This window comes from Pipistrellus kuhlii, unplaced genomic scaffold (assembly GCF_014108245.1).
Source record: "Pipistrellus kuhlii isolate mPipKuh1 unplaced genomic scaffold, mPipKuh1.p scaffold_m20_p_14, whole genome shotgun sequence".
NCBI classification, from domain to species: Eukaryota; Metazoa; Chordata; class Mammalia; order Chiroptera; family Vespertilionidae; genus Pipistrellus; species Pipistrellus kuhlii.
The window spans coordinates 317,341-333,555 of NW_023425449.1; the positions used below are offsets into that span (position 1 = coordinate 317,341).

At 74.1% G+C, this 16,215-nt stretch overlaps 1 protein-coding gene across 1 annotated transcript; it reads left to right on the forward strand.

Annotated features, from left to right (window-relative positions):
- The first annotated feature begins 5,231 nt into the window (after positions 1-5,231).
- ARC (activity regulated cytoskeleton associated protein) lies at positions 5,232-8,402 on the forward strand. Its single transcript, XM_036437482.2, is given in 5 exon segments — positions 5,232-6,667; positions 6,970-7,075; positions 7,078-7,227; positions 7,458-7,582; positions 7,738-8,402. Coding segments are annotated over 5 exon segments (1,719 nt in total). The 5' UTR covers positions 5,232-5,476; the 3' UTR covers positions 7,885-8,402.
- Positions 8,403-16,215: the final 7,813 nt, after the last annotated feature.

Sequence of the window (16,215 nt, forward strand, 5' to 3'; positions counted from 1 at the left end):
TGGGGCGGAGGGCAGGTGGGGCGGAGGGCAGGTGGGGCGGAGGGCAGGTGGGGCGGAGGGCAGGTGGGGCGGAGGGCAGGAGGGGGCGGAGGGCAGGTGGGGCGGAGGGCAGGTGGGGCGGAGGGCAGGCGGCGGGGGAGGGCAGGAGGGGGCGGAGGGCAGGAGAGGGCGGAGGGCAGGCGGCGGGGGAGGGCAGGAGGGGGCGGAGGGCAGGAGAGGGTGGAGGGCAGGTGGGGTGGAGGGCAGGTGGGGTGGAGGGCAGGAGGGGCGGAGGGCAGGAGGGGGCGGAGGGCAGGCGGCGGGGGAGGGCAGGAGGGGGCGGAGGGCAGGTGGGGCGGAGGGCAGGTGGGGCGGAGGGCAGGAGGGGCGGAGGGCAGGAGAGGGCGGAGGGCAGGTGGGGTGGAGGGCAGGCGGCGGGGGAGGGCAGCAGCGGTGGGGGCCCCGGCTTCGCCGCACCGGCCACCATTCCCGCTGCTTCCGGCGGGCGGCGGGCGGGCGCCTGCGTGGGGAGCCTTGTCTCCGTCACCGCTGTTCCCTGAGCTTCTCTCCTTTTATGGCTCCGGAAGCTGCGGGAGAGCCGGGGGGGGGAGCGGGGAGCGGGAGGCAGGCGCCCCTCCCTGCACTGCTCCGAGCCGCAGTCCCGGGCATCCGGGGCCAGCCGGCTGGACCCCCTCCCCCGCTGAGGGGCTGCCCGGGGGGACCTGGCAGCAGGTCTGGGGCCCTGGGCACCGGGCACGGCACCCAGCCAGGCCGGGCACCCAGGGTAGGGGAAGGGGCAGCTGCCCTCCCCCCCAGGAGGCCCCCGCTGCTCCTGGTGCGGCCTCGCCTCCCCCCTCACCTGCCCGCCGGCCCTGGCTCCCCTTCCCCAACCCTAGACCGTTCTCAGCTGGCCCTCCCCCCACCTGGCTCTCAGCTGGGGCCTCCCCATGGGCTGCACCTGCGGCCCCTGTGCCCCTCCCGGCCACAGACCCAGCGTCCCGCCCAGCAACCCCTCCCCTCCCCTCCCCTCCTGCCCTGGAGACAGGACCCAGCGCCCCCACCCCCCAGCCCGACCCTGCAGCAGCCTCCCCTGCTCGGCCTCCGGTGCCAGCCTCCCCGGGCCCCCACACCTCGGTGGGATCCCCACCTCAGCCCGGCAGGGGTCTCTCTCCTCCCGTCCGGCCCGAGGGGACCAGGGCAGCCCTCGAGGAGCTTGGGCTGTGGGCGAGGCCCGTGCCCTCCGGCCTGCACCTCCTGCGCCCGCCTCGCCCCGTCCTGGGGGCTGTTTGCTGATTGACTGACTGACCACCTCAGGGCGCAGCAGGCAGACGGCCCTGTGCACCCTCTCCCTCCCCCGGCTCTGGCCTCCCGCTGCGGGTCCGGCCCCCTCGGCTTCCCTGTCCTCCACTAGGGCTGGGGGGCAGGGCCCTGGGAGGACCAGCTCAGCCTCCTGGTCTGGGGGCGGGGGCCGCCTGAGGATGTAGGGAGCAGCTGGCAGCACCCCGTGCCAGGATCCCCGGAAAAATACAGAAGTTTCCTCGGAGGCTGCGCCGGAAGGCGCTGGGGCGGGAGGCAGGGGGGGGGGTGTCTGGAAGTGGGGCGCAGAAGGCCCGGCTGCCTGTTCCGGGACAGGATGCCAAGCTGAGAGGAAGCAGAGGGAATGTTCTCCCGGCTCCTGTGCCTCCGGGGCCCAGCCTCCCCGGGACCCAGCCTCCCCAGGGCCCAGTTTCCCCAGGGCCGGGCCTCCCCCGGCCCAGCCTCCCCGGGGCCCAGCCTCCCCGGGGCCCAGCCGGGGCTCAGCCTCCCCCGGCCCAGCCTCCCCGGGGCCCGGCCTCCCTCGGCCCAGCCTCCCCGGGGCCCAGCCTCCCCGGGGCCCAGCCTCCCCCGGCCCAGCCTCCCCGGGGCCCGGCCTCCCTCGGCCCAGCCTCCCCGGGGCCCAGCCTCCCTCGGCCCGGCCTCCCCCGGCCCAGCCTCCCCGGGGCCCAGCCTCCCCGGGGCCCGGCCTCCCCGGGGCCCGGCCTCCCCGGGGCCCGGCCTCCCCCGGCCCAGCCTCCCCGGGGCCCAGCCTCCGGTGCGGCCCCTCCTGTCTCGGGACCTGGCCCACAATCGGGACGCCCTGACCCCTGCAGGCCCTGCCCCGTGTGCCCCGGGAGGTGAAGGCGGCGGGGGGCGGGGGGGCGCGGGGCGAGCGGCAGGAAGGGGGCCACAGGGGGATCCTGTGGAAGGGTGACACTGGCAGGGACTCCTGCCCTCAGCCTCAGTGACATGTGGCTGTGGCACTGCCGCCCATTTCACAGGTGGGAAGTTGAGGCTCAGGGGAGCCAGCTTAAGGTCTGACCCTCCTGAAGGCCCGCTCTGTGCCGCTCGCTGTGAGGCCAGCCCCCGCAGGAGGCGGCAGGAGCAGGGGCACAGGTCCTGCCCTCCAGCAGTGCCGGCCGGCGCTGGGCCTGCGGTGGGCAGCGGGCAGCGGGCACCGGGCGGCCTGGTCCTTCCCGCCAGCCCCCGCAGGCGTGGGGCCAAGGAGTGAGGCCCCGGACCGGGATGGCGGGCCCCACGGGGTGGCCGAGACCGGTTGTGGAGGGTAACCCCGGACGCAGGCCCAGGCGGGGGGAGGGCTGACCGCTGAGGCGGACCTCAGCCAGGAGGGAGCAGCCCCCACAGGAGAGGAGGGTCCCCACAGGGTGTGCGCTGTGGGGGACGAGCCGCTCACAGAGCAGCCGGGAGGCACCAGCTCAGGGGGGTGGGGTGGGGCGGGCACCCTGAGAGGAGCCCCGGGCAGAAGGCCAGACCAGGGGGTCTTAGTGGGTCCCACTGGCCTCGGCATTGGGCAGCCCTGTGCTCACCCTGCCCGCCCGCCCGCCTCCCCGCAGAGCCCTCCCTAAGGCCAGGCCTCGGCGGTGGTGAGGCCCGGACCGCAGACGCGCTGGGCTCCGAGAGGGGCCCGGGCCTCCCCTCCCTGCATGGCCAGCTCTCCTGCCATCCGCCCTCCTGCCTGTGTGAGGCGGGGAGGGCTGCCCTCTGGAGGGGAGGGCTGCTCGGAGGGGCAGGGTGAGGCGGGCAGACCCCATCCCAGCGGGGGAGCGGCCTGGAGGGGGGGAACGGAGCCCCAGGGCCAGTGCCGGGTTTGCTGGCCTCTGGGGCGATAATTACGCCAGATTACACGTTCCCCAGCACAGAGCCGTTCTGTCTGTCCTGCGGCTCCGCCAGCAGCCTCCGCAGCCGCCTGCAGGCCCGCAGCCTCGCCCTCCCCGGCTGCTGGACCAGCCTGGGAGGGGCCACCCACCGAACCTGGAGGCTCCCTCCCCCCACCCCACCCCCAGGCCCGCTGCCCCACAGGTGATGGTTAACCTGCCCCCCACTGCCCACCTTGGCTCCCCCCTCAGTATCCTCCCCTCCTGGGCCCCCCAGGCCCTGGCTGGGTGCAGACACGGCTGCCGTGGTGGGGCAGGAGGAGGCAGAGACCACTGTGGGTCCTGGGACACGGAGCCACGCCCTGGCCCAGGCCACCCAGCTGGTCAGAGGCCCTGGACCTGAGGGGGCTAGGGGGTGACTCCTGGCCGCTCGGGTGCTGGCTCTGGCACGCCCACCGCACACGCGTGTGGTGTGCACAGGGAGGTGCGCGGTCCCTGCCCGCCGGCTCAGGGGGGCCTCCCCCCACCAGGCCCTCGGACATGGGCCGGGCTCCTGCAGACGGGGGCACGGCCGCCCTCCACGCGGCTCCCAGCACCCGGCCGGCCACTCACCCCAGCGGCCCACTGCCTCCTCCACTCCGGCTCCGGCTCCGGCTCCGGCTCCCGCTCGGGAACGCCGGCTGAGCTCGGGATCCCGGCTCTGGGAGGGCTGCCGCCGCCCCCTCCTCTCCCACCCACTCGCCTGAAATTAGAAATGCCAGGAGAGCCATTTTTGGGGAGGTTTTGCCAGAAAGACTTTCCCGGTCCAAAGCAGGGGCGGAAGCTCAGACTGGCTCGGGGTGGGAGGAGGGCTCCCGCTGGCGGAGGGGCTGGGGGGAGCGGGGACTCCAGAGCGTGGGCACCTGCCAGGGCCGTGTCCCCGCGAGTGACTAAGCCAGAGCGGGGGGGCGGGGGAGCGGTGAGTGTACCGGGGGGTGAGTGTACCGGGGGACGCGTGTCAGTGTGGGGGGATGCATGTCAGTGCGGGGGGATGCGTGTCTGTGGGGGGTTGTGTGGGGAGGGATGACGGGGGGATGAGTGTGCAGTGGGGGGTGGCAGAGGGACAGGGAGAGGCCGGCAGCAGGGGCTCGGCTCGGGGGCGGCACGGGGAGGGGGTGTCTGCATGGCCATGGGGGTGGTGTGCCAGGTGACGGGGCCCAGACCCTCCCGGCGGGTCACCCAGGAAGGACGTCCCCGCGCGCTGCCAGGGAGGCCGGGAATCTCGCTTCCGGAGCCCCACGCCTTCCTTATAAGGCGCGTTCTCGCTCTGCTCTGTGCTCTGCCGCCGCTTTCCCTCTCCTGCCCCCTCCCTCCTTCCTCCCGCTCCCTCTGCCAGCCTCTTGGCGCTTATGACAGGTTTCCCCCGCCTGGGTTCAGGGCCCAGCCCTGCAGTGCGCGCAGGCCCCCCCCCCCCCCGCCTCCCCTCCCACCCCACCACCGCACCCCGGCCAGCTTCCAGATTGGGGGCACTGGGGGAACCTCAGGCCCCACCGAGGCCAGGGAGGGGCTGTCAGGCGTCTCACACCCACACCGGTGCCAGGGGGCAGCGCCCAGGCCTGGGGACCCACAGGCGCGGAGGACCCAGGGCTGGGCGGGCAGGGGCTCCGGGCCTGACCCCGGGGTGTGCGCCCCGCCTGGGCACCCTCAGCTCCGGGGGGGTCTGAGCATGGGGGGTCGGTTCACTGTGGCTGAGCATCGCGGCCTCACCGGGCAGGGCGGGCGGCACCTCCCCTCCGGGCAGGGGGCGCTGAGCCCGGGGCCCCCTCCCGCCCCGGGCGCGGAGGGGAGGCGGCGGGCTAACGCGCTTCCGGCTCTCAGGGCGCACACCTGCCCCCCGCGCCGCCCGCCCCGCCCCGCCTGGGGGTGGTCGCGGTCCGCTCGGCCCGGCTGCAGCGGCGGAGCGGCGGGAGGGGGCGGAGGACGGGATGAGTCACCGGGGCCGCGGGCGCGGGTCCTCGCTCCGCCGGCGGATGGCGCGGGGGCGGGCCGGGCGGGGCGCGGGCCAATGGGAGGCCGCGCTCGGCGAGGGCCCGCCCACGGCCGCCGGCGGCATAAAGAGCGGCGCCGCGGCGGCTGCTGCAGAGCTCGGCGGCCGCCTCACCGGTCTCACCGCTCCTGCGAGCCTCCGAGCCTCTCCGCCCGCCGCCATCCATCCATCCATCCATCCATCCACCCATCCACCCATCCACCATCCACCCATCCACCCATCCACCCACCCACCCTCCATCCGTCCTCCTGCATCCGCCGCACCGGCGCCCGCTCCTCCAGCCGCCGCCGCCGCCGCCGCCCCAGAGGACGCTCCGCCCGCCCTCCGGTCCCCTGCGCCGATGGAGCTGGACCACAGGACGCCCGGGGGCCTCCACGCCTACCCCACGCCGCGCGGCGGGCCGGTGGCCAAGCCCAACGTGGTGCTGCAGATCGGCAAGTGCCGCGCCGAGATGCTGGAGCACGTGCGCCGCACCCACCGGCACCTGCTGGCCGAGGTGTCCAAGCAGGTGGAGCGCGAGCTCCGCGGGCTGCACCGCTCGGTGGGCAAGCTGGAGGGCAACCTGGACGGCTACGTGCCCCCCGGCGACTCGCTGCGCTGGCGCCGCTCCATCAAGGCCTGCCTGAGCCGCTGCCAGGACACCATCGCGCACCTGGAGCGCTGGGTCAAGCGCGAGATGCACGTGTGGCGCGAGGTCTTCTACCGCCTGGAGCGCTGGGCCGACCGCCTGGAGGCCGCGGGCGCCAAGCACCCGGCGGGCGGCGAGCCGGGCCGCGCCGTGTCCGTGGGCGTGGGCGGCCCCGAGGGCTGCTGCCAGGAGGCCGACGGCTACGACTACAGCGTCAGCCCCTACGCCATCCCGCCGCCGCCGGCCGCGGGCGAGCTGCCGCCGGGCCAGGCGCTGGAGGACGAGGAGGCGCAGCAGTACCCGCCCTGGGGGCCCGGCGAGGACGGGCAGCCGCTGCCCGGCGTGGACACACAGGTGTTCGAGGACCCGCACGAGTTCCTCAGCCACCTGGAGGAGTACCTGCAGCAGGTGGGCGGCTCGGAGGAGTACTGGCTGTCCCAGATCCGGAACCACATGAACGGGCCCGCCAAGAAGTGGTGGGAGTTCAAGCAGGGCTCCGTCAAGAACTGGGTGCAGTTCAAGAAGGAGTTCCTGCAGTACAGCGAGGGCACGCTGTCCCGCGAGGCGCTGCAGCGCGAGCTGGACCTGCCGCAGAAGCAGGGCGAGCCCCTCGACCAGTTCCTGTGGCGCAAGCGCGACCTGTACCAGACGCTGTACGTGGACGCCGAGGAGGAGGAGATCATCCAGTACGTGGTGGGCACCCTGCAGCCCAAGCTCAAGCGCTTCCTGCGCCACCCGCTGCCCAAGACCCTGGAGCAGCTCATCCAGCGCGGCCTGGAGGTGCAGGGCGGCCTGGAGCAGGCCGAGCCCGCCGCCCCGCGCCCCGCCCCCGAGGAGGCCGGGGCCCAGCCCGAGCCCGAGCCCGAGGGCGCCCTCACGCCTGCCCTCACCAACGAGTCCGCCGTCAGCGACTGCGCCAAGCCCGAGTAGAGGGCCTCGCCGCCGTGCCCGCCCGCAGCCTCTGCCCACCGGGACTTTCCAGCTGGGCCGACTCCCTCAGGGGGACGGCGCCTGGCCGCCCAGCCTGACCCATAGGACACAGGGACAGAGTCCCCTCTCCCTGCAGCACCCTGCCCGTCACCTCCGCCGTCTGTCTTCGGGGCCTGGGCCTGCCTGGTCCACCAGACCCCCCCCCCCCAAGCACACACTCAGGTCACGGCGAGCCAGCCCCGGCTCCCGCCTCCCGCACAGCGCCCTGTGGCCAGCTTCCCCCTCCGAGTGGCATGGGCAGCGGGCACCGAGCTCGGGACGCCCCAGAGCCGAAGCGGAGACAGCCCGTGCCTCGGGGACCTCAGCTTCAGGGCTGCAGCGCCCTCCGGCCATGGCTGCACAGGGTAGCCGGCCAGCCTCGGACAGGACCGCCCACTCCCGTCCTGGAGGAAGCAAGCTGACCCCCAACCCCAAAGCAGCAGCAGCAGCAGCAGCAGCAGCAGCAGCAGCAGCGCCGGCTCCTGGCCCCTCAGGTGAGCCCCTGCAGCTGGGCACTAACCACCAGGGGTCGCCATAGAGCAGGGAGCGCCCAGGCCAGGGCCATGGTTCCAGGGGAGCCCAGGAGGCTGGGAGGCGCCCCAGCCGGCGGGCCCCAGGGCTGCGTGGGGCGCAGAGACCCCGGGTGAGGGAGAGGGGCAGGTGGGAGGCAGGGCCGGGGGAGTTTGCTGAGCCAGCTCACACGGCTCCCATGTTCTCTCCCCAGCAGCATCCGTGATTCATGCTCCAGCTCAGCGGGCTGACTCACCGCGCGGGCAGAGGGTCCCACGGCCCCAGCCCCCAAACGAGCTGAGGTGGCAGCGTGCCCCGGAGCCAGGAGCACGCCCACAGGTAAGGAGCCCCCTCCCGCCCCGGTCCCTTCCCTCAGCTGTCCCCCCGGGGCCTGCGAGGCCCTTCCCACAGACCGCCGCCCACCCCCTCCTGCCCCCTGCTCCGCTCCCCCTCCCCCTCCGGCCCCCCTGACATCTGTGTCTTCCTTCCTCCAGGTCTCAGGCTCCCCGGAGCCCCGGCTGCTGCGCCTGGCACTGCCCCCTCCCCCCCCACGAGCTGCCGCCCAGGAGATGCCTGCGGCCAGCAGAGGGGGGTGCGGAGAGGAGACCCCGAGGAGAGGGACCCCGAGAGAGCGGTGCTGAAGACAGGCCGGCTGAGGGCAGGCCGCCAGGTGCCCGCCCCGCCGGCTGCCAGCCCGCGGGCCCCAGGCCTCGGTGGCTGGAGTCGGGGTTTGCTACTCAGGCCCCGACTCACTCCAGCCCGGAACCCGCCGCCGTGTGGCCACCGGCTCCTCCTGCCGAGCTCCCGCCAGCCCTGGGCGAAGGCTGGCCGCGCAGGCCCCTGCCCGGCGCCCCGGGACGCCCCACGCCTTTGCTCCTGGGCTGGAGCTGGTCTCTGCCAGGCCCGCTGCTGCCCGGCCCGACCCCCCCTCCCCAACACCTGGTGCTGCCTCGGCCTGTGTCTGCCGGGCAGGGCGTGTCTGGGGGTCCCCTTTCCGCCCGTCCACTGGGGTTCCCGGAGCGGGGACTGAGCTGCAGGCGACACTGTGCCCCCCCGCCCCCCCCACCCCCCTGGTTGCACAGGAGCAGAACCCAGGCCCGGCCAGGCCTCCCCGAAGACAGACCCTTTTGTACGGTTTTGCTAATAAAACACTGAAACTGGGCGGAGTGTGCGCTCTCTCTCTCTCTCTCTCTCTCTCTCTCTCTCGGCCGGAACGGAGCTGTGGAGGGTGCGAGGCGGCGGCCCCGGCCCTCAGGTTGGGGGTCTCTGGGAACCGGGGGGCACAGCCCATGGCCCCACAGGCAGCTTCTGGGTCCTGGGTCCAGGGTGGAAGGGCCTCAGGGGCTCCCCTGACAGAAGCCAGCCCCCTGCAGCCCCCCCCACCTCAGGCCGGCAGAGGCGGGAGGGCTGGGAGGAGGAGGAGGCTGCCCTTCCCCCTGCCGCCGGGGAGTGTGGGGGAGAGGGGGCTTGGGAACCCTTCACTCCCAGGGCTCAGCCCACACAGAAGCCCGAGGGGACTTCTCAGGCCCAGGCACCCCGGGAGCCAGGCAAGGCAGGTCCCCCTGCTGGGAGCGTCCCTGGGAGGCCTGGCTGCAGGTTCCTGAACTCTCTCTCAGCCTCGGGGGAGCCGTCACTAACCGTTCCCGGGGGCTCACACGCATGGAATGGGGGCCACCGGAGCCTGGGGAGCCGGGAGCACCAGGTCCCCGAGGGGAGGGCCAGCACGGGGGGGGGGGTGCGAGCTGGCCAGAGCTTCTAAGAAGCTGGACCGGTGGAGAGGACGGGAGGTCTGTCAGAGGAGCCGCTCACGTGAGGGGGGAGGTCCCTGAGGCCCGGGCCCCCTGGCTGAGTCCGCTCAGGCTCCGCTGGGAAGGCCTCCCTCACGTCCACCTGGAGCTGCGGTCACGACCCCGGCGACCCCCAGCTTAAGGGTTGGTGGGTGCCTGGGGGCAGCACCCAGCCAAGTGCCATCCCGACCGCCCACCCTCCGGGCGCAGGCCCTGCCCTCCCTCCCGGGCTGCTCTGCCCGGCGGGTGCTGGGCCAGGCGCACGAGGGCGGGCGGGCGGGCGGGCGGCTGCAGGGGTGCCAGCTCCACCTGGCTAGGGCTGGTGTGCCGAGAACTTAGACCCCAGGCGGGGTGGGGGTGCATGGAGGAGGAGGAGGAGGAGGAGGACGGAGCCTGCGGGGACGGGAGGGGCCGCCTGGGGAGGAGGAAACGAGCCAGAGTCAGGAACACTGGCATTGGGCCCCCAAATTGTCATCAGCCCCCCCACCCCCGCAGGAAAAGGTCACCTTCTCCCAACCCCCCTCTTCTTCCTTCCTAAGTGATGACCGTCCTGATGGCAGGGGAGGCAGGGGAGGGCAGGCAGGTGGCTCGGTGGCCAGACTCCTCCCCTAAGCGCCTCTGCTGCCCGGAGGTGGGTGGTGGGTACTTCTCTCCCTGAGAGGTGACCGCCTGAGGCAGGTGCCCTGCTGTCGAGGGTGGAGCCGGCGTCTCTGTTCTCCGCCTGTGTGTCTCTCTCCCCGTCGCTGTCTCTATTTCTCTCCCTCTCATGGTCTCTCTGCCTCTCCTCCTCTCCCCCTCCCTGGTTAGAGCAGAGCAGGGGTCGGAATGGGTGGGATCCTGCAGGCCCCGGTGAGGGAGTGAGGGGCAGAGAGGGACGACGGGGGGGGGGGTGCTCTGTAGGGAGAAGGGCAGAGGCCCAGGCAGGAGTGAGGAGGATGTGCCCGGAGGGGCTGGGGGCACGGCTACTTCAGGGCCGGCCCAGCCCTTCCCCAAGGAGCCACCTGGTCCCAGTGGAGGCTGAATTAGGGGCTCCCCACTATGCTCCCTGCCTTCTTCCTCTCCTGCCACCCACGCCCAGCACCCGCCTGGCTCCCAGCAGCTGGGTGCACCCATGGGCCGGGCAGCCCAGTGTGGGGCGCGGCCACAGCGTGTGGACAGGCTCAGGCTCGGACTGAGGAGGGCACAGTCCTCTCTGGCAAAGCCACATGCAGGGCCCAGCGTGGAGGGCAGGGCCTCCCAGCACTGCGACAGCCAGCGGCTGTGGTTGTGAGCTGACCCTGTGGTCGAACACGTGGCCCCTCGGGCTGAGTGACAGAGGCCGCAGGGAAACCACGCTGGATCCGGGGCATGCAGTTGAGTGGGATCGAAACCCAGGAGAATGTTATAAACATCTTGATCCGCCCTCACTCTGCCCCGGGGCATCGGCCATTAAAGACACGGCTGGTGGTCCGTGTGCTCTCTCTCCCCATGGGAGAGGCAGCGGCCCACCAGACCCAGCGTCCATTCTCTCCTCTGTCTTTTCCCAAACCTTCCCCGCCCCTCAGGCTCACCGGACCTGGCTGAGCCGGCGGCACCCGGCGCCCACCGCGGGGCTGACTGTGCCAGGGCCGTGCCGGCTCCCCACCGCCTGGTGCTCCCTGAAGACAGGGCTCCATGCCAGCCCTGGCCTCCCCCGGCCCCCGCGAAGGCCTCGCCCCTGGGGCCCCCGGCTCCTGCTGGGCTCAGGCTCAGCCGTCTGGGGCCCCCGTGTGGAGTCTGAGGGAGGGGGGCCATCCCGAGTCCCCTGTCTCCTGGGGCCCGGCGCCTGGTTCTGCAGGGAGACGCCCGTCTGTCTCCCTCCGCTTGGGGGACCCGGGGACGAGGGGGTCCCCAGAGCGTCCTCTGCCCGCCCCTGGGGGCCTGTCTGTCCTGTAACAGAGGCCAGGAGAGCCTTGCAGGGCGTCCGACAGCCCCAGGCAGAGTGCTGGGCACAGGAGGGCGGCTGGGGGTTCCAGAGGGCCCCCCCCCCGTGCCCCCAGAGCCCTCGACGCGGGGCCTGGCTTGAGGGGTGCCGGGAGCAGGGACGCTGCCTCGCTCTGTCCCTGGAAGAAGCTGGAGCTGTGGCCACGCAGACTCTGGATCCCGGGGCCCCTGGTCCGACTGGGGGAGGCCGAGGAGACTCGGCTGCAGTCCGGTCCCCCGGCCGCGCGGCCTCCCCTCCCGGCCGGGGTGAGTGGGAGGTGGCTGTGACCGCCTGACCCAGGCTTCCTCATAACGCCCCCTGACCTCCGACCCGTGATGGAACCCCAGGGCCCCCCATCCTGCCCCCCCCACAAGTGCCCCTGGATGCCGTGGGTAAGCCTGGTTGCCATAGTGACGCCTGGACGGTGGGGGAAAGAGTGAACACACAGGGGCAGCAGGCAGAGAACAAGGTGGCACTGCTAGCCTCCAGGGGGTGAGATGGGGGCCCAGCCCCGGGCCGCGGGCGGGTGGGCCACACTGGCCAGCGCGGTGGCAGACGGACCCCTTTGGGGCCACCGAGCCCGGGGTTGGGGTGCCAGGCCAGCATGTGGGAGGAGGGTCCCAGGGGCCAAGTGCCGCCGGGGGGCTGCCTCCTGCCCTGGGGGGGGAGACCTGCAGGGCCGGGAGCAGGGCTGCGAGGCGGCGAGGTCCAGGCTGGTCACTGCGAGGACTCACCTGGAGGAGGCAGCCCGCGGCCCGCTGCAGAGGGCGGAGGTTGGCCAGGGGCGATGAGCCAAGCCAAGCGTTTGGAGAGCGTTTGGAATCCCTCGTGGGCTGCACCGGGGAGGGGGTGGCGGGGGTGCTGGCTCAGGCAGAGGGCCCTGAGGCTGGGCTGAGGGGAGCCCAAGAGGCCCGCGAGCCAGGGAACGGGACCCTCACAGGCGGTGGGGGAGGTGCTGGGTCGGGGCCGGAGCTGGGGCCGGAGGGGCCTGGCGGGAGCCTCGGCCCAAGGAGACACGGGCTGAAGGGAAGGCGGAGTCTCCCTCGCCTGCGGCCGCCGAGCCATGAGGTGGAGGGAGACCGGGCGTTCCCAGCGGCTTCCTTCGGGGGGGGGGGGGGGGGGGGACAGGACCTGCAGGGGCGGGGGGGGCGGGGGGGGGGGACAGGACCTGCAGGGGCGGGGGGGCGGGGGGGGCAGGACCTGCAGGGGAGGCTGGGGGCAGGGGAGGGGGAACAAGACCTGCAGGGGAGGCCGGGGCGGGGCAGGGGGGGGACAGGACCTGCAGGGGAGGCCGGGGCGGGGCAGGGGGGGACAGGACCTGCAGGGGAGGGGGGGCAGGGGCGGTTAGCTGGCCGCCTTTGGGGGCTCTGGGTGCCCCAGCTGCCAACCCGGGTGCCCAGGGGTTCCGGGGGGCTGGTGGTCTGGGGAAGGCTCTGCCCAGCCTTTGAGATGCCAGCGGCCTGGTGGTGCTGGTGCAGAGCCGAGCCGTCATCGCCAGCGAGTGATTGAGGGCACCCGGCTCCTGGCAGCACACCCAGCGCCTGAGGCTGTGTCCCTGCTCCCCAGAGACACTGCCGGTCAGGCTGGGCCTCGGGGGACCCGGAGAGGCCGGGACTTCCTCTGGAAGGTGGGGGGGGACCCGGAGAGGCCGGGACTTCCTCTGGAAAGTGGGGGGGGGACCCGGAGAGGCAGGGACTTCCTCTGGAAGGTGGTGGGGGGACACAGAGAGGCCGGGACTTCCTCTGGAAGGGGGGGGGGGTGGCCAGGGAGCGGGGACCCGGGCGGGACGGGCCCTGGAGGGAGCGGCGCCCTCGGAGGCCAGGAGAGCCGCCCCCGGGGGCCAGAGAGCTTCTCTCAGACACGTCTCCCCCTCCGCCCGCCTGCCCGCCCGCCACCGAGGGACCGGGGGTCTGCCTGCTCACGCCGGCCGCCCCTCGGCCCCGAGCGGGCAGGAGGGGCCTCTCACCAGCCTCAGGCCTGCCCTCGGCCGCCCGCCCTCCCTCACTCTGCACACACGCACGGAGCACGGCGGCCGAGCCCCGGAGCCCGCACAGGAGCTGCGGCCACGCGGGCGAGCAGCAGGGGCGCCAAAGAGCGGGCACCGCCGTCACCTGCCTACAGGAGGGCTCCGGGGCAGGCGAGGCCCCTGCTGCCGCCACCCTCCCCCACCTCGGCCACGGCCCCCACCAGGCATCCTCCCCGCGGCCGACCGCTCCTTCTCCCAAAGACAGAACTCGAACCCGGAACCCTGCATTTCTTTTTAATTGTTTTTCCTTTTCGTTAATCCTCACCCGAGGGCATCTTTCCATTGATTTCCAGAGCGAGGGGGAGGGGGCATCGAGCCTGCAACCAAGGTAGGTGCCCTTGGCTGGAATCGAACCCAGACTCTTCCCTCCATGAGCTGATGCTCTAACCACTGAGAGACCGGCAAGGGCTCCAGCCCTGCACGTTAGAAGCACAGCAACCAGGCCCCTGCAGACCCCCCCAGGCGGCCTGGCTCCCTCACGCCCCATCTGCCCTCCGTCTGCCTCCGTCTGCCGCATCGCCCGCACCGCCAGCCCCTCCCCTGAGGGCTTCAAGCCCAGACGCGGTGCCCTCCCCGGGAGGCCTGCCTTGGTCCTCCCTGGCGGAGCAGGCACCAGCCTTCCGAGTGTCCGTCTGATGCCCGGTCCGTCCTGCCAGTGGCGCCCCCGGGCACAGCCGCCCTGAGCTGAGGCAGACCGCACTGAGTCAGGCGGCACAGCCTGCGGGGCGGGGGCCGCCACCGGCCAGAAGAGCCGTGTCCTCCCTGTGCTGCCCCCAGTCCACCAGCTGTGTGAGCCGGGAGCGGGCGCAGGGCCGGCCTGCGTGCCCCCGCCCCGCCTCGCTCCCTGACCACCCCACCCGGAGGAGAAAACCCTTTCAAAACAGACTGGGCAGGTGGGCAGGGCTCCTGAGGGGTCGCGGACAGAGGGACGGACGGACGGACGGAGTGGTCGGCCGAGGCCCCGCAGCAGTGGTTCCCGCTCAGCGCCCTGGTGGTGCTGGGTTTACTGCTGGGTTTTCGGGTGCCCCGGCCCCTGGGAGGGGCACCCCAGGCCCCACTGGAGGGTGCCGTTGGCTTGGCCACGCCCCCAGCTGCCCTCCATCAGCTAGAAGATAACTCCTCTGCAATGCCCTGTCCCCCGGACGGTGTCCTCTGCGTCCACCCCTTTCACACCCCTAGGGCCCACCTGGGCGGGGGCTGGCGCTGGGCAGGGGTCTGCGGCCCTGAGCCCACACCGGGCGGTATGGGGCAGAGCAGGGGCAGGGCGGGGGCAGAGGGGGGCAGAGGGGGGCAGAGCGGGGCAGAGGGGGCAGAGGGGGGCAGAGCGGGGCAGAGGGGGGCAGAGCGGGGCAGAGGGGGGCAGAGGGGGGCAGAGGGGGGCAGAGGGGGGGCAGAGCGGGGCAGGGCAGGGGCAGAGCGGGGCAGAGGGGGGCAGAGCGGGGCAGAGGGGGGGCAGAGGGGGGCAGAGCGGGGCAGAGGGGGGCAGAGGGGGGCAGAGGGGGCAGAGGGGGGCAGAGGGGGGCAGAGGGGGCAGAGGGGGGCAGAGGGGGGCAGAGGGGGGCAGAGGGGGGGCAGAGCGGGGGGCAGAGCGGGGCAGAGGGGGGCAGAGGGGGGCAGAGGGGGCAGAGGGGGGGCAGAGGGGGGGCAGAGCGGGGGCAGAGCGGGGCAGAGGGGGGGGCAGAGGAGGGGGCAGGAGGGGGGCAGAGCGGGGGCGAGGAGAGGAGCGGGGCAGAAGGGGGGGCAGAGCGGGGCAAGAGGGGGGCAGAGTGGGCAGAGAGGGGGGCAGAGGGGGGGGCAGAGCGGGGGGCAGAGCGGGGCAGAGGGGGGCAGAGGGGGGGCAGAGGGGGGCAGGCGGGGCAGAGGGCAGGAGGGAAGGGGGGCAGAGGGGGGCAGAGGGGGGCAGAGGGGGCAGAGGGGGGCAGAGGGTCAGAGGGGGAGCAGAGGGGGGCAGAGCGGGGGGCAGAGCGGGGCAGAGCGGGGGCAGAGGGGGGCAGAGGGGGGCAGAGCGGGGGGGCAGAGCGGGGCAGAGGGGGGGCAGAGGGGGGCAGAGGGGGGCAGAGGGGGGCAGAGCGGGGGGCAGAGGGGGGCAGAGGGGGGCAGGGCGGGGCAGAGGGGGGCAGAGGGGGCAGAGGGGGCAGAGGGGGGCAGAGCGTGGTGCAGAGGGGGCAGAGGGGGCAGAGGGGGCAAAGCGGGGCAGAGGGGGGGGGGAGAGCGGGGCAGAGGGGGGCAGAGGGGGAGCAGAGGGGGGCAGAGCGGGGGGCAGAGCGGGGCAGAGCGGGGGCAGAGAGAGGGGGGCAGAGGCGGGGCGAGGAGGGGGGCCAAGGGCGGGGCAGAGGGGGGCAGGAGCGGGGGCGAGCAGGGGGGAGGCAGAGGGGGGGCAGGTGGGGCAGGGGTGCAGAGGGGGGGCAGAGGGGTGCAGAGGGGGCAGGCGGAGGGGGGCAGAGGGGGTGCGGTGGTAGAGGGGGGCAGGGTGGCGCAAGAGGGGGGGCAGAGGGGGGCAGAGCGGGGCAGAGGGGGGCAGAGGGTCAGAGGGGGAGCAGAGGGGGGCAGAGCGGGGCAGAGGGGGGGCAGAGGGGGGCAGAGGGGGGAAGAGGGGGGGGCAGAGTGGGGGCAGGGCGGGGGGCAGAGGGGTGCCGAGGGGGCAGAGGGGGCAGAGGGGGCAGAGGGGCAGAGGGGCAGAGGGGGCAGAGGGGGGCAGAGGGGGGCAGAGCGGGGGCAGAGGGGGGGCAGAGGGGGGCAGAGGGGGGGCAGAGGGGTCGAGAGGGGGCAGAGGGGGCAGAGGGGGCAGAGGGGGGCAGAGGGGGGGCAGAGGGGGGCAGAGGGTGCAGAGGGGGGCAGAGGGGGGCAGAGGGGGGCAGGGCGGGGGGCAGAGGGGGGCAGAGGGGGCAGAGGGGGGGCAGAGGGGTGGCCCAGAGGGGGCAGAGGGGGGGCGAGGGGCGGGGTGTGCAGAGGGGGGGGCAGAGGTGGGGGCAGAGGGTGAGGCGGGGGCAGAGGGGGCAGGGGGGGGGGGGCAGAGGGTGCGGGGGGCAGGGGGGGCAGAGGGGGTGCAGATGGGGGTCAGAGGGGGGCAGAGCGGCGGCGGGAGAGCGGGGGCAGGGGCAGAGGGGGGCAGAGGGGGCAGAGGGGGGGCAGGGCGGGGCAGAGGGGGGCAGAGGGGGCAGAGGGGGGCAGAGGGGGGCAGAGCGGGGCAGAGGGGGGCAGCAGAGCGGGGCAGAGG